The following is a 27,547-nucleotide window of genomic DNA, read 5'->3' on the forward strand; positions in this document are numbered from 1 at the left end:
TTTGTTTGTTTATTTCATTTAAATGGAATCATGCAGTATGTTGTTTTTTGTGTGTGCCTTCCTCTACTTAATGTTTTTGAGATTCATTCTTGTTGCTTGCATGAGAAGCTCGTCATGTTCATTGCTGAGTAGTACTCCATCGTTTGAACATACCACGTTTAGTTTATTGTTCTTCTCTTACATGACATGCTTTTAAAATCTTAGCCTAATTTCTGGCTCTGTTTTACGTCCCTACCACTGTTTTCTCTGCCTTTTCCCCTTATCATCTTGAAATGAATGTGCCAATCTTTTGTGGTTGATTTCCACGGATAGGGTAACCTCTGCATACACAATTCTTTCTTCAGCTGAGGAAAGGTTTTTGTCTTCTATTATCTTTGATTATTACTTGTGTTCCACTTATTCTCTCTTCATTTTGAGAGGTCTAATGGTCTCCTGTTAGTTGGTTGTCCCTTCTCTGGTTCTCTGTGACCATTTTCTTTTTCCTAATTCTCATTTCTGGATACCTTCCTTCTGTATGGAGGGGTAGCCACTCAGCTGCTCATCCTCTGCATTGCTGATTTTCTGTAACTATGCTTTCTATTAGTGCCAATGTGAATTTTAATTTTGTATTTATGTTTTCATGTATATTGAAATCTTCCTTAACTTCTCTTATTTTGTATTATTTATATTATTATTTTATTATGTATATATTATTATTATTATTATTATTTTGAGACAATGTCTACTTCATCATCCAGGCTGGAGTGCAATGGCGCAATCTCAGCTCACTGCAACATCTGCTTCCTGGGTACAAGCAATTATCATGCCTCAGCCTCCCAAGTAGCTGGAATCACAGGTGTCCGCCACCATGCCCAGCTAATTTTTGTAGTTTTAGTAGAGACGGGGTTTTACCATGTTGACCAGGATGATCTCGAACTCCTGATCTTAGGTGATCCACCCACCTTGGCCTCCCAAAGTGCTGGGATTAAAGGCATGAGCCACCACGCCCGGCAATATACTATCATTTTAACTCTTTATGTTATTTTGTTGCCTTTATGTAGAGGTCATGTTTATTTGTACTTTCCTGAGAATGCCAAACCATTTCCTGAAAATTCGTTTTGCATCATATCATAGGAAATGTTGAGACAGACTCTGAGAAGGAATTTCCCTTGTTCTAACTTAGTGTTCCATCAGTCCTATTTTGTTTTTTCCTTCCTTCCTTCTTTCCTTGTTATCCTCAGATGAGTGAGCTCTGCGCAGAACCAGAGGGTTGAGTGGATTGTCCTTTCGTTCCATTTTTAAATTCTCTAGTGTGACAATTCAATCCTCTTTCTAAATGTTCAGCTGCAGGACTGGCTGATGGGTGCACTTGCAGTGCAGTTCCCAGATCGAGCAGACATGGACTCTGTGGATTCTATGGACTCTACATACCCGGGCTCAACAGCAGTTGCTTTGCTTCTGTGTCCTACCCCTTTGCTATTTCTGTATCATCATGCAATGTCGTTCCAGCATACAGCATTCCTTTTCTCTCTTCACACCATGCTTCCCAGAAAGGCCTTGGCCATCATCTTTTCCCTCCACTTTCTGCCCACTTGTTTTCTGGGCATCTCTTTGGTCATGTAAAGACAGAGACAGGTAGCAGACTAGGGAAGCAGTTTTCTGCATAATTTCACGGCAGCTTGCCAGTGACAGAGACACCCTTCTCTATAGGTTTTTGGTCGGTAAATTCTCTGGTTTTCTACGTCAGCGTTCGAACTGACTCAGTATCTTCTTATCTTTGTTTACATGGCCACTAGCTTAAAGAGACGTTGAAGTTTGCCACATGATAAAAACCGGGTCATTACCTGCCTGTCCCCAAGAACTATCTACTTTATAATTAGCATCAGTTCATTGAAGATTTGGAATTTAGGTTGTTTTTTCAGCCTTAGTTCTTATTGAGATTGGGAGTTTTTTCCTTTCATTTTGCTTTGCTTTTGGTTTTTTCAGAACCCTCATTGGTATTTAGTGATAAGTTGGAAGGGGCAATTCTCAGAGCTGCTAGATAAATGGTATTATGAGGAAGACTCCTGACCTTACGTTTTAAATGATAACTTTACTGGGATTGTGCATTGTGTACACCAGTTGAGTCACATTAAAATGATTAAATTCAATTGGACAACTTGATGTTTCAAGAAACACACCTCATACATCTATTGCTTTACGAGTGATCAACTAGTTCAGAATAACTAAGAATCGCTTTGAGACTGAGGACAAGTGGGAGTGAGGAGTCATGGATTTCAATCAGCCAGATGACGCAAGGGTCCGTAGTCAACACATCCAGAACTCATCTTTGTCATCAGATTGGCCCCAAAATGCCACTATCCAAGCCTGAAGACATGTGTTTGTTAGTTTCAGTAGTCCTCATGTATTTGCTCACATACCTGATACGTAGCTCCTTTTTTGCTCTGTTTCGTTTTCCTTTTCTTTGTGTGCATAACATGTAAAGCATGATCTCAAATCATCAATTTCCCTCTTTTAAAATTTCAATTTGTGTCTGAGTTATTGGTAAACGCCACTTGTTGCAAAGGGTAAAATGGTGAACTCTTGAGTGTTTTTCCAGAGGAGGTGATATGGTCAATTCTTACTTCTTCAAAGATGTCTACAGTTCTGATATAAACCAAGGCAATGAACTTGGCATGTTAGCTTTTGTCTCCTGCAACTAGGGTTTGATGGTAATATTTTAAATTGTCATATTTCCTGATAGTTTCTTTCTTAGCTTCTTTTTATATTAAATTTAGTTGAGGATAGAATAATTAATTGAATTGAAGATCACTGGTCTTGTTAACATGCCTTTCATAGCAATGAAAAACTAATCTTCCTTTGTTTTTCTAGCTTAATCCTGATTATCGAGATGCCCAAAATGAAGGAAAAAATGTGGTGAGTAGAATTGGCGTTTCTCCAACAAATCTCAAACATATTGTTTGTATTTTATATGGACAGATTGGAATTTTAATAGTAAATTTGAAGAGTAGGAACTCAGAGATTTTCTGAGTAGAACCTGTGGATCACAGGTAAAAGGTGATACAGTTTAGATTATGAGAAAATGTTCAATAATGGGTGCTTGGGAAGATTTTTGCAACGCAACTTGGAGGCCATTGTTGGTGGAGTGTTGAAGGCAGCTGGCATCTGAGAGATCTGATGGGTCTAGGTTTCGTTTCCAGAAATGCACAGAAATTAAGAAGGATAAATGGAATTATGGTGTGATGATGTTAAAATAGGACAATAGGACATTCCTTTTGGATTCAAAATAATTTGGGTTTTATTTTTGGAGAACTTGAAGCATCTAGCTGACTGATTTTTCTGATTTTCAAACATGTCCTACTTGAAAAACATCTCAATCTTATTTTAACACCAGTTTTCATGACAATCTTTATGATTATTTACCCTGCTTATTTAGCCATCTGTGAAGAAGAAAGCTTCATGGTGACAACATGGCTTCTTTATTCAATCAAAAATTCAGAAATTCAGGATAATTTGATGTGATGCAGACAGAATCTCTGGATGATGGGCTAGATTTTCAAAAAGTTTTAAAAAGCTATTTAACTAGATATTTTGATGTAATTTAGATACAGTCTATAATTCAGTTTTCTTAGAAGTTTAGCAATTCCTTTTGAAATTGGTAGGTATTATTACTGCATCATTCAAAATTCTACCCTTTGACAGAAAGAATTGGAATGTTTCATTAACACGGCCAGTATCCTTGCATTGGTACATAGCTTTAGGTTTTATGAGGATATTGACCTGGGGGAGGTAAATCCGATCAGAATTTCTGTACCTCATTCAATCCCTTCCGTTTGACTCCCTTCTCTGACTGCCAGGCTTACAATAGAAATAAAGCTGTGAAGTATCAGGTAATTGGCCCAATAAAACCTTTAACATATCAGAATGTCTCTAAACATAGAGATAGGTTTATTTGATCAGTTGGATCTTCTATTTATAATTCAATTTTAGCGTACTGAGTGGGCTCTTCTCTTGTTGGTTTTCACATGGCTGCCTCAGGATTGTTGGGTTCTTACTCTCATATGATTTAGGAAAATGCTGTCAGTAACCAGGTTTAAAAAGCAAAGTGTGAATCATGGCTTCTTTGGTTCTTCCTATAAGCTTGTCAGTGGCCTCCACCCAAAGACCACCAGGAACACATGGGTAGTTGAACAAGTTGGGTTTATTACTTACGCAGCGGGAAAGGACACCTGCCATGGGGAGCTGTGGGGCATCTCAGAGCATGTCAGAAAGAACTTACTAGAGGATTTGTGTTTGTGTAAGGTGATTTGGGGAGGATTTAAGGAAGTAAGGATTTGCTGTGGATGAGAATGCTGTCAGGAAGAGGAATTCTGTAATTGGTATCTTAATAAATTTTGTCTATAGGGAGGACAGGCTTCTAAGGAAGCAACAGTCACTCATATTAGTTGGGAGAATGGGATGTTTAGTCATTTTGTGGCTTGGACAATATTCATATTTTGTCTATGTTTAGACATAATTAGGGAATGGTCTTGTTTTGTCTTGATCCATCACAGTCACAGAGTGGCCTTGTCTGATGACATTCTGTGAAATTGTTCAAGAGAGAACAGCATGGCCTTGCTAAGAGGACCAGACCACCTATTGGATGACAGGGACTGCTGCTTTTCTCTTTCACAAGGTTTATTTTTGTAATATTCTGTGTGACTTCTTCAGCATGGTGTAGGGCCAAGAGAGTCTTGTTCTAGCACCACCATTAACTTGTGTGGCCTTGGACAAGTGAGATAGCTTTCTTGAGACTCAGTTTCCCCATCTGTGTAATGGGATGAAGATGTTTGTCTTCTGTACTTCACCTGCATGCCGTGAGGATAAAATAAGATCAGACAGATGGAAACTCTTTGAGTTTGTAAGTTATTTCTATTAAAAGAGCATCATATCAAAATTTCAAATTGTACAACTGAATTACATCTTTGCGCATCTCCTTTCTACTACATAATATTTGCTGATACTACTGATGATTTTGGCCTGAACAGAGTGGGAGAATACAGTCTTCCTCCCTATCTAGGGGTTTTGCATCTATGTATTCAAACATCCACAGATCAAAAACACCAAAATATAATAATATAAATTAAAAAACAATGTGATATAACAAGTATTTACCTGGCACTTACACTGTATTAGATATTATGACTAATCTACAGATGATTTAAAGTATATAAGAGGATATGTATAGGTTATATGCAAATACTATGCAATTTTACATAAGAAACTTGAGCAGATTTTTCTGTATGCGGGGGGTCCTGGAACCAATCGCCTGCAGATACCGAGCGTTGACTACATAGGGCATGGAGGTTCTATGGAACAGCACAAACTATATAAATAATCGTACATCCATGGTGAAGTTCACTGTTTCTGTTAATCAAACTTTTAGTTAGACTTGATAGTTTTTCTTCTTTTTATTCCAAAACACGACTTCTTCATTGACCTCTAAAGGTGAGAAAGAGTGCTCTTCTATTTAAGCCGTTGTTACTGGCAGCACTTTAATTGCGTTCAACACAGATGGGTCTGCTTTTGCTGTGGATGTTTATGACTGAGTCTCATCTGTCATCTCAGGGAGACATCCAACTGGAGACAGTTGATTTAACTTTTTTCCTCTCCAGAATACCTAGCTTGAGAGCAAAGAAAATTGGGAATGTGGAGCCATAAAGCTACCAATACAGCTTCCTATTTTATAGACCATTTGCCACAGAACAATAATTATTTTTCTGTCTAAAGAAGAAAACAAAGGAGCTGTTAGAGTTTATCTCCAGCCTGTGAAATATGCAATCAATTTCCCAAAACAGAATACTGTTTCACCTCAGATCTGGGTTCCAGTAACACTGACTTTATTATGACCATGCTGATTTTTTCTTTCCTCGTTCTCCTGATGTTGTCTATTTAATGCCCAGTTAATATTTTTTTGTTGTAATTTAGAAACCTTTATCAAAATGTTGCCTTCCATATTTGAAGTTTCAAAGGTTCATGCATGGTGCCGCTGAAATGAGGCGGTGTGTGTCAGAGCTCCCATTAAGACACAAATTGCTGTATTTATTCTACAAAGGAGTCTGTTATTTCCAATCTTACAAATATACAGCATCCACAGGGACCCTGTAAACATTGGAACCGTATCAAGCCCAGCTGGGAACCTGACAGTCATTGGTTTCTTCTTGAAAGGCTGCATCTTTTCAAATGGCTCTTTGAAGGGGCATTTTTTGGAATTAACGCTACCCATCTTAACATTACCATATTTATGTGGAGTGTGATCTGATTTTTCTTGGGAATGTCTGTTTTAGATGTCGGGGTTTCTGGCCATATTGGGCCAGATAATTCTTTGTTGTGGTGGGATGACTTTTGCCTGTAGGATGTTTAGCAGCGTCTACAGCCTCTACTCACCAGGTGCCAATAGCAGGCCCCTGATTGTGGCGACTAACAGTTGCCCAGAAATTGCCAAATGCCCCCTGGGGGGCAAATATTCCCTGTTGAGAACCACCAGTCTATGTGCATTTATAGACATCAACAGAAATGCTCCAGGAACCAGGGAACTTTGTGGAAATACAACTGAAAATCCTGTTCCATAGAATGTGGGGGGCGGGGGGTGTACCAGATTCTGACAGACCCTCAAATTTTCCTGAGTACCAGATTCTGACCCCCGAATTTCCTTGTTTTACTATATATTCATCAGTGACAAGGTGATAAGGAAAACACAGAAACAAAGGTTCTATCAGAAATTAATTTGAGAGTAGCAGTTTGTTAAGGAACCTCGGCAAGAGAAGTATTTGCAGCTGTAAATGGCAGTGTTATGTGCGGTTACATAAAGTCAGTAGTGAGAGCCCCAGAGGATGTGAACAAAAACACACGTGCCTGCACGTCGTTACGCTGCTGTGGCCACTCACAGGTCTGAACCAACTCTGCAAATGCAGACGTTTCTTACAGAATGTCTCTGGCTCCCATCAACAGAATTGCAACGTGATGTCTGTGCTAAAAATTCGATGACTCACAAATGAGTCAACAGAGAAGGTGTTCTAGGAGCTGACTGCTTTGCGGATGCCTGCAGGCCCCAGGATGGCATGGGAAGCAAGGAGAGCCATTAGTTGAGTTGACTCAGCTGGCTTTTCATAGCGGATTTTTCTCCATGTACAACCTGAGAGGCTGCGTGGCTTTCTTTCTGAGTGAAAAATGCTCGTTTGATTAAGAGCTCAATAGACCAGGTTAACATTCAAGGCCCTGCGTTACCCTAAATTGAGAGTGTTTTGGAGAGCTAGCTGAGGTTAAATTTAATACCTGTTTAAGTTCTGTCATACCTTAATGTATTTTCATGATGTAAGAGAGAGGGCACTGCACTTCTGTAATTCTCTGTGGGAAACTAGTGTTTCTGTGTCTTTTTTCTTAAAAAAATCAATATGAGTTTATAAACAAAAACCACAAGGACACAATTTTAAACTGAATTGTCTTCAGGTTATGAAGATATATTTTTGACTTTTTTCTATATTGAGGCTTGAGCCATACATTAAAAATTGTATACTTATCACACATGATTCAGATGTCATTAGAGGCTGGCTTGAGGGCACATTCCAAGGAATGGGCTTGACGTTTACTGTCAGACTGTCTACCAAGAGAGTTTATTAAGCAAATTAACAGAGTACAAGAGAATGAAAGCAGAATGCTTAAGGCTACAGCACAGTGCACGGTGGCTCATGCCTGTAATCCCAGCACTTTGGGAGGCTGAGGCGGGTGGATCATGAGATCTGGAGTTCAATACCAGCCTGACCAGAAGGGTGAAACCTCGTCTCTACTAAAAAAAAAAAAAAAAAAAAAAAAAAAAAAAAAAATTAGCTGGGCTGGGTGGCAGGTGCCTGTAATCTCAGCTACTTGGGAGGCCGAGGCAGGAGAATCTCTTGAACCTGGGCATCAGAGGTTGCAGTGAGCTGAGATCACACCACTGCACTCAAGCCTGGGTGACAGAGACTCTGTCTTAAACAAAACAAAACAAACAAACAAAAAAATCTTCTAAACATGTTTGAATTTCTTATTCACACATAAACGAGTGTTGTATGCTATTTATAAATGGAGATTTTCATTTCATTAAAGCCATTTTCCAAGAATCTAACTGAACTGTTGAAGGGTGGAATAGCGCATTCCACTTATCCTATGTAATTAAAATAAAACCACAAGTCTTAAACAGTATAAGTAATTCAGAGTGACCTCTTTTAATTAACCCTAATTGGTGAGTTTTTTCTGTGTTTGGAAGAGAGTCTAATTGTTGTAGCGTGAGAATGTCAAAATAGAGAGGTCCCTGACTACTCTTGTTAGGCCTTTACAGGGAGACATTACCACAGAGGCTAGGGTAGGAGGGCAATCTCTAGGAACCTGGGTCCGATCTCTTCTTATGAGTCTAGAAAATTTATTTCATTAGCATTTTAAAAGAGGAATAAATGCAGGAGGATTAACTCCTGCTAAATGAACTCACAAAAGACTGATGAATAAACCACAATGCCAACTTTCAATTGCCAAATAGATCTAAATATTTGGGTCAGTTGGTGCATTTTCCTTGAAGTAGAATATGTATCAAAGGCTAAATTACAATATTGGGGTGCAGGAGACTCAGGAAATTAGATGACACGTACTCCTTTTAAGGATATGCTATTTTTCCAAGAAGACTGGCCATTTATTGAATCTACACGAGGCAATGGTGAGAGAAACTGTTTGATTCTCCATTTATTTGGGTTACGTGCTGATCTTCTGTTAATAAGCCTTTATTCAAACATGGTTCAATATGACTGATAACGTTTTATCTTCATTAGTTAATATTATGTTTTAATTGTGCCTTCCCAATATTCCACTTAAGCCACTTGTGCCCAAATCCCATTGCCTATAATAGTCACAAAAATCCTTTGGGTTATTTGTATAACTGATTGATCTTGTTCATAATTTCTGTGTCCTTATATTCCAAGGCAATCTTCTCTCACATGTATTAACAACATTAGTGTGCTTGTGGCTCTTTCTTTTGGCTGCAATAGGATTGCAAAATCCCTAAAGCTCTTTCCAGTATTTCTTTGTGACTGTAATTCTCCTGGTCTATTTCTCTCCAAGTTTTCATGTTACTGAGGATATCATTAAAAACAAACATCCTTTGCTTTCTTTTAGAATTATCACTTCCTCTTCTAAACCTCCTCCTTCCTTCCTTTTGTATGCCATGTTCTTCGTAATCATTGTCCTCTTCAGTATCAGATGTCACTACAGTTTTTAATCTTGAGAAGGAATTCCTACTTGCACATGGTCTTCTACTGGGCCCTGTAAAAGAGGATTGCATAGACCTTGTTCAGGCCTTTTTGCCTCAGCTGTTTGCAGTTGGACAGCAGTGTGGCTTTAGTGTCACTATCAGATTTCAAGGCCTTCGGTTCAAAAACTGTGTTTTTGCCATCCTAATCTTATTATAACACCTAGATTTTAATGTTGAGCTACATGATATAGATCAATGAAGCAACACACTTTTGAGTTTGCCCTTCACTCCATCCTTCCCTCCATCCCTTCCTTCCCTTTCCTCCCCACCTGCCTCCCTCCCTCGCTTTTTTCTTTTCTCCTTTTTGAGACAGAGTTTTACTCTGTCGCCGAGGCTGGAGTGCAGTGATGCAATCTCGGCTCACTGTAGCCTCGACCTCCTGGGCTCAGGTGATCCTCCCACCACAGCCTCCTAAGTAGCTGAGACCATAGGCATGTGCCACCATGCCTAATTTTTGTACTTTTTGTAGAGATGGGGTTTTGCCATGTTGCCCAGGCTGGTCTTGAACTTCTGAGCTCAGGTGATCCACCTGCCTCGGCCTCCCAAAGTGCTAGGATTATAGGCATGAGCCACTGTTCCTGGCCTCTTTTTCATTTTAAAATTGTATATAGTTAAGGTATATAACATGATGTTTTGATACACATATGTATAGTAAAATGTTACTGTAGTCAATCAAATTAACATATCCATCATGTCACATAGTTACCTTTTATTTTTGTGATAAAAATACCTAAAATTGGCTCTCTTAGCAAATTTCCAGTATAGAATACACGATTATTAACTATACTCCACATGCCCTGCGTTAGATCTCTAGCCTTATTCATCCTACAGATATGTGACTTTGTACACTGTGACCTCTATTTCCCCATTCCTCCTTCTCCTGGTAATGATCATTCTATTCTGTTCTCTTTATTTCTATGTATTGTGTTTTTTGTTTTGTTTTGTTTTGTTTTGTTGTTGTTGTTTAGATTCCACATATAAGTAAGAGCATGTGCTTTTTTTCCTTTCTGTGTATTTTTTTTAACTTAGCATAATGTTCTCTAGTTTCATCCATGTTGTCACAAATGGCAGGATCTCCTTTTACTAGGATGAATCATATTTTGTATATAAACGTATTTTGTATATATAATATATATAATATATAGCGCAAATTTCTTTATCTGTTCATCCGTTGATGGATACTTAGGTTGTTTCCATGTCTTGGCTATTGTGAATAATACTGCAATGAGTGTGAGAGTGTATGTTTCTTTATGAGGTGGTATTTCATTTCCTTTGGGAATATGCCCGGAAGAGGTACTGCTAGGACTTATAGTAGTATTATTTTTAATTTCTTTAGGAACTTCCATATTGTTTTCCACAATGGCCATGCCAATCTGTGGTCCCACCAACAATGCAATGCACAAGGATTTCCTTTTCTTCACACCTTCCTCAGCACTTGTTATCTCTTGTCTTTTTGAAAATAGCCATTCTAACAGGTGTGAAGTGACATCTCATTGTGGTTTTGATTTGTGTTTCCTTGATGATTAGTGCTGTTGGGCACCTTTTCTTATACCTGTTAGCTATTTGAATGTCTTCTTTTGAGAAATGTCTATTCAGGTCCTTTGTCCATTTTTTAATTGAGTTACTTGTTTCTTGGCTGAGTTTTGTAAATTCCTTATATATTTTGTATATTAAACGTTTATCTGGCTTAGTTTGCAAATATATTTTTTTTAATTCCTTGGCTGCTTTTTCATTTTGATGATTGTTTCCTTTGCTGTGTAGAGCTTTTTAGTCTGATATAGTCCCACTTTGTTTATTTTTGCTTTTGTTGCCTGTGCTTTTGGTGAGATAGCCAAAAAATCCTTGTCAACATCAATATGAAGAAACTTTGCTTCTGTGTTTTCTTCTAGGAGTTTTTCAGTTTCAGATCTTATGTTCAGATCTTTTGAGTTGATTTTTGTGTATGGTGTATGATAAGGGTCCAGTTTCATTTTTTTTTTTTTTGCATGTGGATATCTCGTTTTCCCATCACAATTTATTGAAGAGACTATACTTTCCCATTGTGTCATCTTGATGGCCTTGTCAAAAATTAGTTGACTGTGTATGCTTGGGTTTATTTTTGGGCTTTCTATTCTATTCCATTGGTCTATGTATCTGTTTTTATGCCAATACCATACTGTTTTGATTAATGTTATTTTGTAATATAATTTGAAATCAGGAAGTACGATGGCTCCAACTTTGCATTTCTTTTTTAAGATTGTTTTGAAGACTCTGGGTCTTTGGCGGTTCCATACAACTTTTAGGGTTGTTATTTCTATTTCCAATTGAAAATGCCATTGGAATTTTCATAGGGATTGCACTGAATCTGTATATTGCTTTAGGTAGTATGGATATTTTACTAATATTGATTCTTTCAATCTATGAACATGAGATATCTTTCCATTGATTTGTATCTTCTTCAGTTTCTTTCCTCTGTGTTTTATAGTTTTCAGAGTACAGATCTTTCACTTCTTTGGTTAAATTTGTTCCTAAATATTTTATTCTCTTTGACGCTATTATAAATGGAATTGTTTTTGATGCTAATATAAATGGAATTTGATATCTTTTCAGATAGATTCTTACTGGTGAAAAGAAATGTGACTGATTTTTATATGTGGATTTTGTATCCTGCAACTTTACTAAATTCATTGATTAGTTCTAACAGTTTTTAGTGGAGTCTTTAGGATTTCTATATATAAGATCCTGTCACTTGAAACAGGGATAATTTTACCTCTTCTTTACCAATCTTTATTTCTTTTTCTTGTCTATGTGCTCTTGCTAATAATTCCAGTACTGTGTTAAATAGAAATGGTGAGAGTGGGCAGTTTTGCCTTGTACTAAGTCTTGGAAGAAAAGCATTCAGGTTTTCCCCCATTGACTATGATATCAGCTATGGGCTTTTCATAAATGGCCTTTATCATGTTGAGGAAATTTCTTTCTACACCTATTTTGTTGAGAGTTTTTTTTTTTTTTTTTTTTAATCATGAAAGGATGTTGAACTTTGTGAGGTGCTTTCTCTGCATTGATTGAGATGATCGTGTGCTTTTTATGTTTTATTCTGTTAATGTGGTATATCACATTGGTAGTTTTGCATATGTTTAAACCAACCTTGCATCCTAGGGATAAATCCCACTTAGTTATGGTGTATACACTTTTTGACCTGTTGTTGAATTTGGTTTGCTGGTATTTTGATGAGAATTTTTGCATCTATATTAATAGATATTGGCCTATAGATTTTTTCATGTGGTATCTTTGTCTGGCTTTGGTATTAGGGTAATGATGGCCTCATAAAATGAGTTTGATAGTATCTTTTCTACTTCTATTTTTTTTTTTTTTTTTTTGGAAGAGTTTAAGAAGGATTGGTATTCTTTGAATGTTTGGTAAAATTCAGCTGTGAAGCCATCTGGTCCTGGGCTTTTCTTGGCATCTTGGTTTCTTTTGTTTTAAAAAAATAAACCCAGCAACAGGCAGTCACAGAAGTAGAGCAAAAAAGGCAAACATGGAGAGTCCATTATGTTTATCTTCTCCAGGTTGTTAGTTGATGGTTTTCTGGGAGCCTTCTTGATGATCAGGGTCTCTCTGTAGCATAATAGTTAACAGGTTAGGACTGTGGAGTCAACTAGAGCTAGATTTGCTATTCAGCTCCACCACATGAGAATTATACAAACTTGGCCCCTAAAGCCTCAGTGTTCTCATCTAAAAAATAGGTTAATAATATTAACTCATAGCTCTCACTGCTTAGTAAGCTATACATATTTTTAGACATCATTTTTTCCCTGCCAATAAAAAGAATATTCAGTGACACTGGACCAGAGGCCATTTTTTTGCACACTCCTGCTTTTCTTCTAGTGTACCACACTCACTTCCCTTTTCTTCTTTTTCCCCTCTTGCTACCTTTCCATTCAAACTAGTTCACTCTCTCCCACTTTTTTTTTTTTTTTTAAGGATCTTACTCACAACCCATTGTGGGAATTGCAATGCAGGATAAAACTGTGAAAGCGCTGTCTAAAGTTTCAAAGAGACTAATTAAAACCCAGGGAATAAATTTCAATAGAATTTCACTTGAGTAACTGCCAACTACCACTAGAGGTTAACTGCTAACTACTACTAGAGATTATTTGGGAAGAGAGTCCATGATCCTAAGCTATTAAGGCCATTGCGCCAGCCATCTCTTCGAACTCATTTGTCTGGACAGACTACTCTCATTATTGGGTTATTTAAAGGCATTTAGACTTTCTTCTTGAGGGACGAGAGGGTGGGTTCCCCCCTCATAAATTTTGTCTCCAAGATCTTAGACTTCTTCATCCTTCATGCAAATCACCATGAAAGTGGGTCCCATGACCCAAGGTAACTTTTTTAGAAGACTTGGGGGAGCGGGAGGGTCTTAGCCGTGAGTTCTTATTTACTCTTAGAGGAGTGACTCTTACAGTATTTAAGGGCCTCAGGCCTGGCCTCTGGCTTGGGTTGGCTTGGATTCAGGCCCTGGTCAGTTGAATTTGCGGCTCAGCGTTCATTACCACCATCCACTGCTCCCCTCCTCTTCTCCATCCTTTCTCCCCACCCCCTCTCCTTCCTTCTTTCCCTCTTTTCCCTTCTCCTTCTTCTTCCTCTCCTCCTTCTTCCTCCCCTTTCTTTTTCCCCTTCCCTCATCTTTCATCTCTTTTTAGGTAACTGCACTCATCTCTTTGCTCAATGGAAATTATAATGCTTACTTTTCTCTCTCTTAAATTTTTTGTTGTGGGATTAATGAGAACAACCAAAGGAATGGCTTTGGTATTGTGAGAAGCTCTGTATAAATTCAGAAATATCAGCCAGGTGCAGTGGCCCACTCCTGTAATCCCAACCTTTGGGAGGCCGAGCAGGGAGGATTGCTTGAACTCAAGAGTTCGAGACCAGCCTCAGCAACATAGTGAGGTCCAGTTAGTACAATAATTATAAAAATTAGCCAGTGTGATGGCACACGTCTGTAGCCCCAGCTACCCGGGAGGCTGAGGTGGGAGGATCTTTTGAGCCCTGGAGAGTGAGACTATTGTGAGCTTTGATTGTGCCACTGCACTCTAGCCTGGGCAACAGAGTGAGACCTTGTCTTAAAAAAAAATTCAGAAGTATTATTTGCTAACTGTTTCTGCATTTTCTTCGTTCTCACATGCTCATACTCCCTTATGATGTATAGTATGGCAAGTATGCCCTTTTCTAGTCAATAAACAGCATTTATATTTATAAATAAGAACTACTGTTATGAGGGTCACCCTTTGTGGAGAGTTTGCTGAACCCCTGCTTTCATTTAACTATGAATTTTGATCTCTGTGGAAGACACAGAAGTCAAAGATGACAAGAGCTACCTGGTGCTGCAAGGCTGTGAGGGTTTTAGCAGATAACAATCCTCCTCCTGTTTAGGAAACCTGGCAGTTCCCTCTGCCCATTCCCATTTCAACGGTGCTACCAATTTATGCACCATTTACAGAAGAGGCCAGAAACAAAACTGCAAGGCTGTTTTGATCCAAGTAAAATGATATTGACACTCTTTGGGAGGGGGTAGAGACTCCAAGTGAATGTTCAGGGATGATCAGGAGTAATATCTTGTCGCAACAGCCATTAAAGAAACACGTGCCCATGGATATAGTATGCTGCTTGCATCTGCCTTTTGAGCATCCCTTCCTTCCCTCAGTTTCATTCACCGTCCTGTGATGGTGCAGTGACAGTGTGTCTGTCTGTCTTTCTCTCTTCCACTCTCATTTTCAAATTTCGCCTGTTTTAATAAATATGTGTAAGTCGCTATTTTTATCTACTAACTACCAAGCTTATATTGCATCCCCTGTTTTGGTTTCTTGTGCAACCAGTTCTTCCATGGGGTACTGGGACTTGCGGAAGTTCAAGTAAAAGCACAAACTCATTAATCTCGTGTTGGCATCTGCTTAAAATGATAGGGTGTGCTGGAACCTTTGACCAAGTTTCACATCATTATGAAGGTGTCTGTTTGTGGAGATCTCCTTTTATTTTGTTTCTTATGGAATTATAGTATGTTCTTAAATCTAGGGCCGCAAGCAGGTGGTGAATGGGAATGTTGCTGTTGATTCTGCACTTCTCCAAGTATTATTATGCCTGGGGAGTTAGGTATGAACTCCTGCACACTGCCATGCTTACTTTAACTTAAGAAATCTAGATGATTCAGCACACAGGCTCTTCTCTGTGTTTGTTTTAACTGTGGAATGGTCAAAATTGCTACTTTGTAAATAGGTGTAAGAGAACGAGGGAAGGGTCCATAACTATTGGTACCACTAGTGCCTTAATGATGTGGGCAGATCAACCCACCCCACCCCAGGAGTGTGGGACTCATCCCTGTTGACAGGGCTCAGTGGCTGTCGGTCTAGAGCTAGTGTTTCTGGGTGATGTGAAATAGACACTTCTCCAATCCAAGGAAGAAATAACATGGACATTTAAACCCTGTCATCTGATTAATTGGAGAGTTTAGCAAGAAACTGGATAAAAGTAAATAACCTTGTACTTCCTCAACAGAGAGATGACCATCCAACTCCAAAGAAAAAACGCCAGGCAGGGGAGAAGATCATGTATACTTTGGTTTCAGTCCCACATGGCAATGACATTGCATCCCTTTTTGAACTAGATGCCACAACTCTTCAGAGAGCTGACTGCCTGGTTCCAAGGTAAAAAAAATATTATGGTGAAAGGATGTTTCTTTGAATAATTATACCAGTAGGTAAGGAATGAAAATAATAATATTAATATATTTTTATGATATGGGAGCAAACGTAAGTGAAGAAAAAATGTGTAAAACATTGTGCCTCTTCTGTGAGGAGGTTAACATAATTTGTTTTATTCTTATAAATAATTAAAATGTGCAGGAACAAAGAAATTCTGAAAAATTTATAAGAATCATTTATTCTTATTACTTACCTGGCCTTTGGTTACTAAAATGAAAAATAATATAAAAACATTTCTATTTAGATATTTATCATTTATTTTTATTATGTCAGATTTCCCATTTCATTCATCCATTTGTTCATTTATGTAGTCATTCAGTCAACAAATATCTATTGAACATCCATTACATTCCAGGCATTGCCCTTGGCATTGGGAGGACAACAGTGAGCAAACTGGTTATACTCTCACATTCAAATGGGGGAGACAGGCAGTAAACAAAACAATAGACATAAAATATTAATAAAAGGTCAGGTAATAAAAGTGCTTTGAAGAAAAAATGGAGGGTGTGGAGAGTTCTCTTAGGTAGGAGAGTTCAACTGTGGCCTCTCTGAGTTAGTATGTTTGAAGAATGATCTGAATGAATTGAGGAATCAAGTCCTCTCTTCCTGAGAGGAATATTTCAAGCAGCAGGAACACGAAATGAAAAATGTTGAAATTTACTGGGTGTTTTTAAGGACGAGTGAGAAGGCCAGAGTAATTAGATAAAAGTGAGTGAGGGGGTGTGGGATTGGAAATAAGATTGCCAGAACTTAAGGTAAGACAATATCTTACATTCTTTTGCTTGAATTTGACCATTTTGTTTTACTTTTCATTTATCTTTTTTGACACAGGATCTCACTCTGTGGCCCAGGGTGTAGTGCAGAGGCATAATCATGGCTCACTGCATCCTCTACCTCTGGTACTCAGGTGATCCTCCCACCTCAGCCTCTGGAGTAGCTGGGACTATAGGCATGCACAACCATGCCCTGCTAACTTTTGTATATTTTTGTAGAGATGAGTCTTTGCCATTTTGCCTAGGCTGGTCTTGAACTCCTGGGCTCGAGGGATCCACCCACCTCAGCTTCTCAAAGTGCCGAAATTACAGGCATGAGCCACCATGCCCAGGCTAAATATGACTATTTTAGTTAAGCTTTTCTGTCTATAACTGTCCATCTTTCAACCATAAGGCTGTGATGCAGTCTCTAGATGCATCGAGGAGTCTTGCCCATATTATTAGGGTTAGTGGGATGGCTCTAAATGGGCCTTGATGGAGCGGTATTGTGCTTGGCCTTGGCAGATGGCAGTGGTGAAGCCGAAGGCACCTATGCAAAAAGGCAGACATTGTGTGGGTTTCCTCCAGGGAGGGTAAAAAGTTACTATAATAACACTATTGAGAAACATTGCTGGTAGAGCTTCCCAGGGTGTTTTGTGGCTATTCTCGTTCATGAGAAATGTTGCTGAATTTCATACCTTATATGAGTCCATCTCTCACTCTTTTTTGTTCCATCAATATAAGCCACTGAAGAGATCCTCTCTGGTTTTACCTGACCCAGGTCTCTGGCTTTCTCCTCCCAGGACTGGGACCTTAATCAATCCTTACTATGACTTGACTTATTTTAGATTTAAGTCAGCAAAAAGGGAGCCCTTCTTTAACTCTAACCAAGAGAGTTTGCTTAAGGAAATGATAAAAGGGTCTTACTAGAAAGTGTATAGAACCACAATGATGGCCACCGAGCCTCCCTTTATATGGAATCGTTAATCTATTACTTTTCAGAACTGTGGAAGCCCTATTCAGTATAGTGCAGAATTTTGTATTAACATCAATTCATCTGTCATTAATTGTATTAAAGCCAACATTAATTAATGCTTAATAATAACTACTATTATAATATAACTTTTGAGCACTTTTTATGTACTAAGTCCTGTGTCAGGTTCTTAATAAATATTATCTTATTGAATACTGGCAGTAACCCTTACAGATCAGGAACTAGAGACTGAGTTAGAACAGTGGTTCTCAAGTTGACTGTAAATTAGACTCACCTGGGTAATGTTGACACCTCGCCATGCCCTGGCCACGCTGAGACCATGAAATCAGAGTTTCACAGGTAGGGTGCAGGCTTTACTCTTTTTAAAGCATTTATTACCTAAGTGATTCCACTGTGGAGTCCAGTGTTTCTCAAACTTTATAGTCCAGTGCTGCTTAAACTAAATCACTGTACTAAATCACTTGGGGACCTGATGACAACTGAGTACAAATTACGTCTCTTGTGTAATTCAATGCGGAAGATGCTAAGTGATAAAACAGAGGCATTTCAGAATTTCTAGATATTTGAACAAAGATTGGAGGACTGCTATTTTAGAGTTGTGAAGCTCAGTTTGTATTTTATCTACTTTTGTAAAGGAGCAGAACCAGGTTGTTGAATGAATCTCTTTGCCTGAGGCCCTTGGCATTTTATTTGGTTTTCTTTTCTTGGCCCTAATGCTTTTTACCTTATGTTGTAAGACATATTTATGCCTTATCTTTATACTGATCTGTAAGCAACTTGAAGGCAGAGTACTTATTGTGCTTTTCTTTTAATAGGCACTATACACATACTTGTTAAAGAAATAACAAAAGATTATAAAAGATTTACTAAAAATGGTAATACTTGAGTAGGATGAAGTTCTAGGTGTCCTTTCTTAGGCACTCTGTCACAGTTCATATCTAGTCAATTTTTAAAGTATATGTTACATGGAATTAGCAAATACTGAACCATTGTTCCTAGGGGAAATACAGAGTTAGATTCCTGTGAGCTTCTGGTCACAACATTTTTGTTGACCAATACATAGCCTTGTTCTATGTGTGCTTCTGTTTAAATACACCTTATTCAATATACGTTGCTGATTCATTAACATTGAATTTGTGGTCAGTAGCACTATAACTCATGCATGAACGAAGCTCATATAGCACAAGTATTTTCTTTGTAAGGCATATCACAGCCGCCTTGTGCTTGGGAACACGAGACGTGCGTAAGTTTAGGAACTTCTACACCTCATGTGGGGGCCATCTTAAACATCAAAATCCCAAAAAAAAGCACAGAAGTGTGAAAAACATGGCACTAAATAGAGCACAAAAAGGACACTTGTTTATAGCATGAGAACTGAGACAAGACGCAGAGCATCACCTTGTTCTACTTCAGCTTGGAAATGTGCCTACTGGGCCACTTAAATTTTTGTCACTCTATGTATGTCCTGAAATGACCACAAAAGCTCCTTGAATACTGATTGGGAGGTTACAAGTAAATTTGAGTGAGCAGGAGAATTCACAAGTACAGAAGCCACAAATAATGAGGCTTTATTGTACATTAATACTTTTACATACAGATGATTAAACTACACAAACTACACTACTGTCTGCCAGCAGTGTTAGCTGAGTTATTTGTTATTTGATCAATGTTCTTAGTTTAGCATGCATCAGAACTGCCTGGAGAACCTACTAAACTACTCATTGTTGGGCTACACCCCCAAAGTTTCTGATTCAGTCGATGGGGGTGAAGTTTCAGAATTTGTATTAATAACAAGCTTCCAGGCGATGCTGATGCCACTGGTCTAGGGACCACACTTTGAGAACTACTGGCTTAGGTAATAATGCTGCATGCTTTGAAATAGTCTATAATTCAGAATTTCCCCTTAAAGCAGAGGGATCTTGAGTCAATTACTAGTTAAAATATATTATGTTCATATCATATATGAAGCTGTTAAAGATGTCAATATGTAAATGTCGCTAATTTTTTATAATTTGTTTTTTTATATTGTTTTGCTTTTAGGAACTCATATGTTCGGTTAAGGCATTTATGCACCAACACATGGGTAACCAGTACTAGTATCCCCATAGACACAGATGAAGAGAGGCCTGTTATGTTAAAGGTAAATGTCACTGAATATGGTTTAATTTTTAGCCAAATGCCATGCGAATAGGATTAGGATAGGAATGCTGTGTGACATGTTCCTTATACTCCATCTTCACCAATATTAGATATCATTGCAATTAATTACATCAAGCATGCATGTCTGCCAGTTGCTTAGGTAGCTAATCTAAATGAGTTGGAGGCAGCAAAGCTGTGATTCAGGAGGATGCTACGGAGACATCAAAAAGAACGGTAGCGGCATGTGGATGGAGAAGTAGAATCCAAGAGTGCCTTTTCTCTACTGTCAAAACTGGAGCAGAGGGCAAGTGTGAAAGGGAGAGGTTTCCAGTGGGGCTTTGGAACAGGGCAGGAAGTGGGCGCAGGAAATCTCTGTGTCCCCACAGCCTTTCGTAGTGGACGAAGCATGTGGGAGTTACTGTGTTTGGATGATCTATTCTTGTCTTATATTTCTTACATAGTACTAGATGTGTTACTCCTCAGCGAATATTGTATAGTTGTTTATAAAACTAATCTTAATGGAAAAACACATTTCAGATTGGAACCTGCCAAACCAAAGAAGATAAAGAAGCGTTCGCCATCGTGTCTGTCCCATTGTCTGAAGTTCGAGACTTAGACTTTGCCAATGATGCCAATAAAGTACTAGCGACCACAGTTAAAAAGCTAGAAAATGGCACAATAACTCAGAATGAAAGGAGGTGAGTAACTTTTTAAATGGGTCTTAAATAATCAAGAGTCAGTTGTCAGTTGTTATAGTAAGCCTGATGTGAATGAATGACTCTAAGGGAATATTTATAACATTCTCAATAGCACACCTGCTTCTGAATGAGGTGGGAACTTACTCCTCTTGATCATAGCAAGTGAATGAAATTTGTCAAATTTAAATCTGGTGAAATATTTACTTGTCCTGTTTTAGCTTTGCTTGAAAACAGTTGTTTTAAGTTATTTTCTGGTCATTCTTTTTTAAATCCTTTGTGGGAGATTTGCAATACCTTTTGCTGTGCATGATTTGATATTTGGATTTAGAGTTCTAAATGACCTAAAGAAAGTTTTGTGTTTCTCTGATGTTATTTATTCAAGATGCATTTCTCAGGTCTGGTACCAGAAAACAAACAGATATGTAAAACCAGAAAAATTATCTGCAGGCTGTAGCTCTCTGCCCTGATAGCTTGTTCAGAGAAACTGGATCCTTGATTCTTAAGCTCTGGTTTTGGAAATAAGTAAGAAAGAGAATGATATTGACAGCTAGCGATTATTGCATGCCTGCTTTGTGTCAGTTACTAGGTTGGACACTGTAAATATATTTTATCTAATCCTTCAAATAGCCTTGAAATAGGTATTCTCGTTTTACATAAAGGAAAACTGAGGAGGGTAAGCAAACAAGGTAAGGCTGCATAGTTAATACTAAGGGGGGATTCAGTCCTGTATGGTTTAAAGTCCATATGCTTTCCAGTGTGCCCAAGCACAAGCATCCTCTGTATTTCCTCTCTTCATGATCTGCTACATGCCTGTTAATTTAAACAAGAAAAAGCTATTTGCCAATTTCCCAGGCATTCAGACATTGGAACTCTCATACACAGCTGGTGAGATGATAATTGATATATGCACCTTGGAAAATAGTTTGGCAGTAACTAGCAAAATTAAAGAAGCAAACACCCCGTGACTCACCAATTCCACTCCTAGGCTGAACATTCTTGAACATCTGTCCAAAAGACTCTCCTCCACATGTGTACCAGGACACATGTTCAAGAATGTTCAGCTTTGTTTGAAATAACCCCAAATGGAAAACCATCCAAATGTCCAACACCAGTTGAATAGAGGATGAAAACTGTGTTATTTTCATACAATGGAATACAGTTTTGCGATGAAAAGAAATGAACTCCATCTATATGCAATGGTGTGGCTAAATTTAACAAACGGATTCGGTGAAAACTAGACACAACAAATACATTCACTGTAATGCTACGTGTAACATTCAAAAACAAGCAAAAACAAACTCCACTCCATTTCTTTGGGGGCCTTTAAGCAATTAGAAGAACCATAAAGAAATGCAAGGAAGTCATTGTGACAAAAATCAGGATGGTGTTTCTTCTTAGAGGGGAGGGAGGAATTATGCTCCCTGAAGGTTTGAAAGGTGCCTGCAGGGTTCCATTTCCTGCTGTTGGTGGTGGCTTCATGGGATTCACTTATCAGTAGTCCTTAGCTATATGTTTTAGAACTTTTTAGATACACATCTTACAATACAGAAGAACAAAAAATCCAAGTTTGCTTCCCTCCATCCCTGTCAATGAGAAAAAAAATCTTAAATATGCAAACAAATGGAATAGCTGTTTCTCAGCTTCCTCTCTGTTCTTACCTCTGTTTTTTCCCCTGCCAAACTTACATTTCAAAACAACTATTGTATATTCAGTCACACCTCCAACCCTGTTAGGGGAAATGGATAAAGGCCGGAAGCAGAAACAAGTGGCCCCTTTTATGGGCTATAGACAATTAAATATCAGAGTTACATTATGGCAGGAAACGGATTCTAATGTGTTTCAGAGTTTCACAGGTAGGGTGCAGGCTTTACTCTTTTTAAAGCATTTATTACCTAAGTGATTCCACTGTGGAGTCCAGTGTTTCTCAAACACTGGGATTTTTTTATTTGTCTGTTATTGATCTAACTTTTCCTTTCGTGCGTCTATTTCCTTGTTTCTAACACTCTTACATATGCACAGCAATTTTCTTGGCTTCACTTAAAAAGTCTCCCTTGCTAAGCATTAAGGTATTCCTTGAGGAAAAGGACAGATAAAAATTCAGATTATGGGCTCTCCACCATCACTGGCTGGAATCCTGTGCAAGTCACTCTTCTTCAGTCATGGCTGGAGATTATCTTAACCTCTCAAGATGATTCTAAGGAAGGTGGTGGACTAGGACTAACTAGAGAGCATGCATTTTTATTTCCTTTGCTTCTTTCTTTCCCTACTGTTTTGGAGTGAAAAACATCGTATTAATAGCAAAGGGAAGGCTTTGCCTAAGAAATATGAAGGTACAATTATTGATCTTAATTTAGTAATTTCAGAAAAGCCACCTCCTATCAAAATTCATTCAAAGCTGCCTGTCAGTAAGGTAGAGCTTGTTGGCAGAGTTGAATGCATTTGTATTATTTTCTCAGGTTTGGAATTGAATATAAAATTATTTCTGAGAATAACTGACAACTCTGACTTTTTTCCCCCTATGGAAAATGAAGCGATTATTATCTGTGTCAAAAAGCCTGTGTTGTTGGAATTTTCTCTCTCTCTCTCTCTCTCTCTCTCTCTCTCTCTGTCTTCCCTCTTTACTTATCCCAGGAATGAACATGAGCTCTGGAAGTACAGCTCCTGTGTTATGCTTCAAGATCCTCAACCTTAAATATTTTCAGTGGAATTTTCTAATCTTATTCTACATGATCACACCCACAAAATAGAGAGGACTGGGAACATGTCATCAGAGAGAGAGGAGGGAAGATGGAGGGGTGTTAACTGCCATCCAGAACTTGAGGAAGTGACACAGGCAGTCCTTGACCAGCATTTCTGCACTGTGTTTACCTCTGAGGGTGCACAAAATACTGGGGTTTCTCTCAAGCAGTGAGAGTTCAGAGATGGGATTAATTCAGTATTACTAAACTCCTGGTACATGCCGGGCACTTGGCCACGCAGCATGGGTATATGTGGTGCTAATGTGGTGGTGAAGGCCACAGACTATCCCATGTCTCTGTGAAACTTACCCTCTTGAGGGATGGTTCTCATTCCCCATGATAGGAGCTCAGGATCTAGAACAGGGGTCATCCACCGTGTGATCACCAGATCAGATGTCATTCTGATGTTGCTTCTCAGAGCAACGTCATTTTCTCTTAAATTTTATTTGCCAGGTATGACTATCCCGACACCAGCAATCTTTAGTTTAACATTTGCCTGATGTCGGTTTTTCCATATCTTTTTATTTCAAGTTTCCTGGTCATTTTGTTTTATTGAGCAGCAGAAGGTTGATTATAACAGTCTAATCTGATAGTCTATTTTATTTATTTTTTTGAGGCAGGGTCTTGCTCTGTTGCCAAGGCTGGAGTGCAGTGGTGCAATCATGGCTTACTGCAGCCTCGACCTCCTGGGTTCAGGTGATCCTCTCGCCTCAGACTCCCAAGTAGCTGGGAACACAGGCACGTGCCACCACACCCCAGCTAATTTTTTGGATTTTTCTAGAGACAGGGTTCATCATGTTGCCCAGGCTAATCTCAAACTCCTGAGCTTAAGCAATCTGCCTTTCTTGGCCTCCCAAAGTGCTGGGATTACAGGCGTGAACCACCGTGCCTGACTGATAGCCTGTTTTCATTTGCAAGTTTAATGACTTTGTATTTGACAAATTTATTTGAATACATTTTTATTTTTGTTTTTCTTTCTTTAGTGTAGCTTGTTTTCATTTCCTTTACTTCCTTCTTGCTTTCTGCTAGATTAATAGTTTGTATTCCCCTCCCACCATTTTACTGTTTTCTCTACTGATTTAGAAGCTTTTGGTCATATTTTCATTCATTAGCAGTTACGCTTGAATTCTTGTCATACATTTTGACTATATGTTCTTCTTGATAAACTTGAAGTTACTAATTTTTTTCTCCCTCCCATAAAAGAAAAGTGTTGCAGCATGCTTTGGTTTTGCCCTGACTTTCTCCCTCCCATCTTTCTTGTAGTAGTTGTCTAGAACCATAGTTCTGTGTTTATTCTCTGCATTTGTAAAATTTTATTTTAATTTGATAAACACAAAAGAATAAATGTATCAACATAAATCATGATGCACCACCTTTTGTTTCTACCGATAAATTGTATTCCTTTCTTTTAAAGACAATGAAACATCTTTTTTTTAAACTTAAAATATTTATTTTATTTCTTAATCTTATTTCAGTAGTTTTTGGGGAGAGAAATTTAGTTTCTAATTTTTTTTTAGTGATTAATTTTATTTTTAAAATAATTTTACCTCTTCTTCTGCCCCTTTCTTTATGTTTTCCTCCTGTCTTTGTTACTTGTATCTCACTTATTCGTTCTCTTTTCATCTTGCTGAAATTTATTCTTTAGTCCATTCAGTGGAGAGGCCTATGGGTTATAATCTTTTTAGTTTTTACATATATGAAAATATCTTTATTTTGCCTTTACTTTTTTTTTTTTTTTTTTTTTTTTCAAGACAGAGTCTCACTCTGTCGCCCAGGCTGGAGTACAGTGGTGTGATCTTGGCTCACTGCAAGCTCCGCCTCCCAGGCTCAGCGATTCTTCTGCCTCAGCCTCTTGAGTAGCTGGGATTATAGGCACCCACCACCACACCTGGCTAATTTTGTATTTTTAGTAGATATGGGGTTTCACCATGTTAGCCAGGATGGTCTCGAACTCTTGACCTCAGGTAATCTGCCCGCTTTGGCCTGCCAAAGTGCTGGGATTACAGACATGAGCCACCGCACCCAGCCGGAATTTACTCTCTTAGCACATTTCTTTTTTATTTTTTTGAGATGGAGTCTTGCTCTGTCTCCCAGGCTGGAGTGCAGTGGCACGATCTTGGCTCACTGCAACCTCCGCCTCCTGGGTTCAAGTGATTCTCCTGCCTCAGCCTCCTGAGTTGCTGGGATTACAGGTGTGAGCCACTGTGCCCTTGCTTTACTCTTAAGTGATACTTTATATACGAGATGTCAGATTGATTATTACTTTCTGTCAGTATTTTAAAGCTATAATTTAATTACTTTCTAGCATATCTTGTTGCTGTTAAGAAATCTGCTGTCAATAGACTTGTTATTCTTTATTGGTAATTTTTCTTGTCTTGGTAATTTTATATATTATTTTTCTTTGCTTTTGATGTCTTAAAATTTCACCATGATGTGTTTACAAAGGAGTTTTATTTTGTTTTTTCTCTTTTGACATTTAAGGTATACTTTTAATCTGAATACTTATTTCTTCCTTCAATTCTTGGAATTTTTCAGCCATTTTCCTGCAAATATTGCTTCTTTGTCTTTTTCTTCCTTTCTGTCTTTTGGAACTTTTATGAGATATATGTTGGATCCTCTTAATTCATCATTTTTGTCTCTTAACTTCCCTTTTATTATTTGCCTTTTAATATTTCTCTGTGCTATTATCTGGATTGATTTTTGATACTGCCTGAGTAGCTGGGACAACAGGAGCATGCCACCTCACCCAACTAATTTTTTAATTGTTTCGTGCAAACAGGGTTTCACTCTGTTGCCCTGGCTGATTTTGAACTCGGGCTCAAGCAATCCTCCTGCCTCCACCTCCCAAAATGCCAGGATTACAGGCATGAGTCGCTGTGCTCAGCATATAATTATTATCTCTCAGATTTTTTTTTTGTATATCCACCTATTTTTCATTTATATTGGCCCTTTTAAAATATGTTGTCTTTTTAATATATTGCTTTCTTTATCTCTTTGAAGACTGAATACACACTCATTTAAAACTTATTTTGAAACTGTTTTGTTACTCGGATTTTGTCGGTGGTGGAGTAGCCTCCCAATGATTTAGTATGGAGGCTGTCTTCTTCAATGTCAGCTTTCCTTATGTGCTTTGGACTTTTACTATGTGTGATTTTCTTAGGTGGGAGATTTCTGTTTTTCCTTTATCTACATTCACTTGTCTTCTTTGTCAGTTTTATGCTGGCTTCTACCTGGTTTTCTCAACTAGACGAGAGCCAGATCTGATATCGAGAGCTGAGAGTCCATGTTCTCTGGTAATACGATACTTTAATCATGGAGATAGCTGGTGGCTGGGTCCAGCCCTATCCATGTGCATCCATTGTTTCCTCCTATCACTGCACAGCCAAAGCCTGAATAAGGGCCACTGAACTTTAAGTTTTCTTTAAGAGGTTAGAGAAGCCATATGTTCGTCTCTGCTGCATATGTTTAGTTTATTTCCCTACCATGTGTTTTTGGTCCCTCTTACCTTGCAAGAGTTGAACATCATCCCTGTTCCTCACTGTTTTTCTTATTTTGTTCATTTTCCATAAAGCTTAAAAAGCAAACTAGTAAGATTGCGTGAGTTAGTAGGAGCTCACCACTGCCCAGTATAGAATCAGAGTTTGAGCTAAATTGAAAACAAACCAGCTCTTTGTTTTGCCACAAAAGGGATGCTTGAGGCGCGAGGTCAAAAAAAAGGTTTCAACAGTTTCAGAGGTCAAAAGAGAAGGTTGCTCTTCCTGGCTTCCATGGCCTTGTCATGAAGAGGTGGGCTTTATATGTAGGGTTGACGTATCATGATTTGCAATCTAGACTGTTAATATTCGTCATGATCATTCCATTAACCATCTTCAATTTTCAGGGCATTTGAATGACTTTGAAACAGAGCAATCTGTAGTTGCTCACAAAATTTTACTTTCTTAGATATCTAAATATTTGATTACAGTTATTGAAACAGTAAGAGAAAAGGAATCTTAATAATTTAAAAAAGAAAGTACAAATATTTATGGCCAAACTGGACTTGCATTGGGCATATAGAAACTGAAGTTCAACTTTTTTTCTTTGTGCTGAAGTAACCTCAGCTCCAAATTTGTTTTGTTTTGTTTTAAGAGCAACAGAATGATTTGGAGGACATTAAATCACAATTTCAAAAGAAGTTCACACCACATTTGGATG

The 27,547-nt window shown here is 38.2% G+C and overlaps 1 protein-coding gene across 1 annotated transcript in view; it reads left to right on the plus strand.

The window, feature by feature from the left end:
• ITPR2 (inositol 1,4,5-trisphosphate receptor, type 2) overlaps positions 1 to 27,547 on the plus strand; it is a 455,230-nt gene that overhangs the window by 89,675 nt on the left and 338,008 nt on the right. The window contains exons 10-13 of the mRNA XM_012002420.1: positions 2,851 to 2,895; positions 15,827 to 15,975; positions 19,819 to 19,918; positions 20,455 to 20,615. Of these exons, the coding sequence (XP_011857810.1) occupies positions 2,851 to 2,895; positions 15,827 to 15,975; positions 19,819 to 19,918; positions 20,455 to 20,615 (455 nt within the window). The remainder of the gene's footprint in view (positions 1 to 2,850; positions 2,896 to 15,826; positions 15,976 to 19,818; positions 19,919 to 20,454; positions 20,616 to 27,547) is intronic.

Source organism: Mandrillus leucophaeus, unplaced genomic scaffold (genome assembly GCF_000951045.1).
Source record: "Mandrillus leucophaeus isolate KB7577 unplaced genomic scaffold, Mleu.le_1.0 Scaffold686, whole genome shotgun sequence".
Lineage (NCBI taxonomy): Eukaryota > Metazoa > Chordata > Mammalia > Primates > Cercopithecidae > Mandrillus > Mandrillus leucophaeus.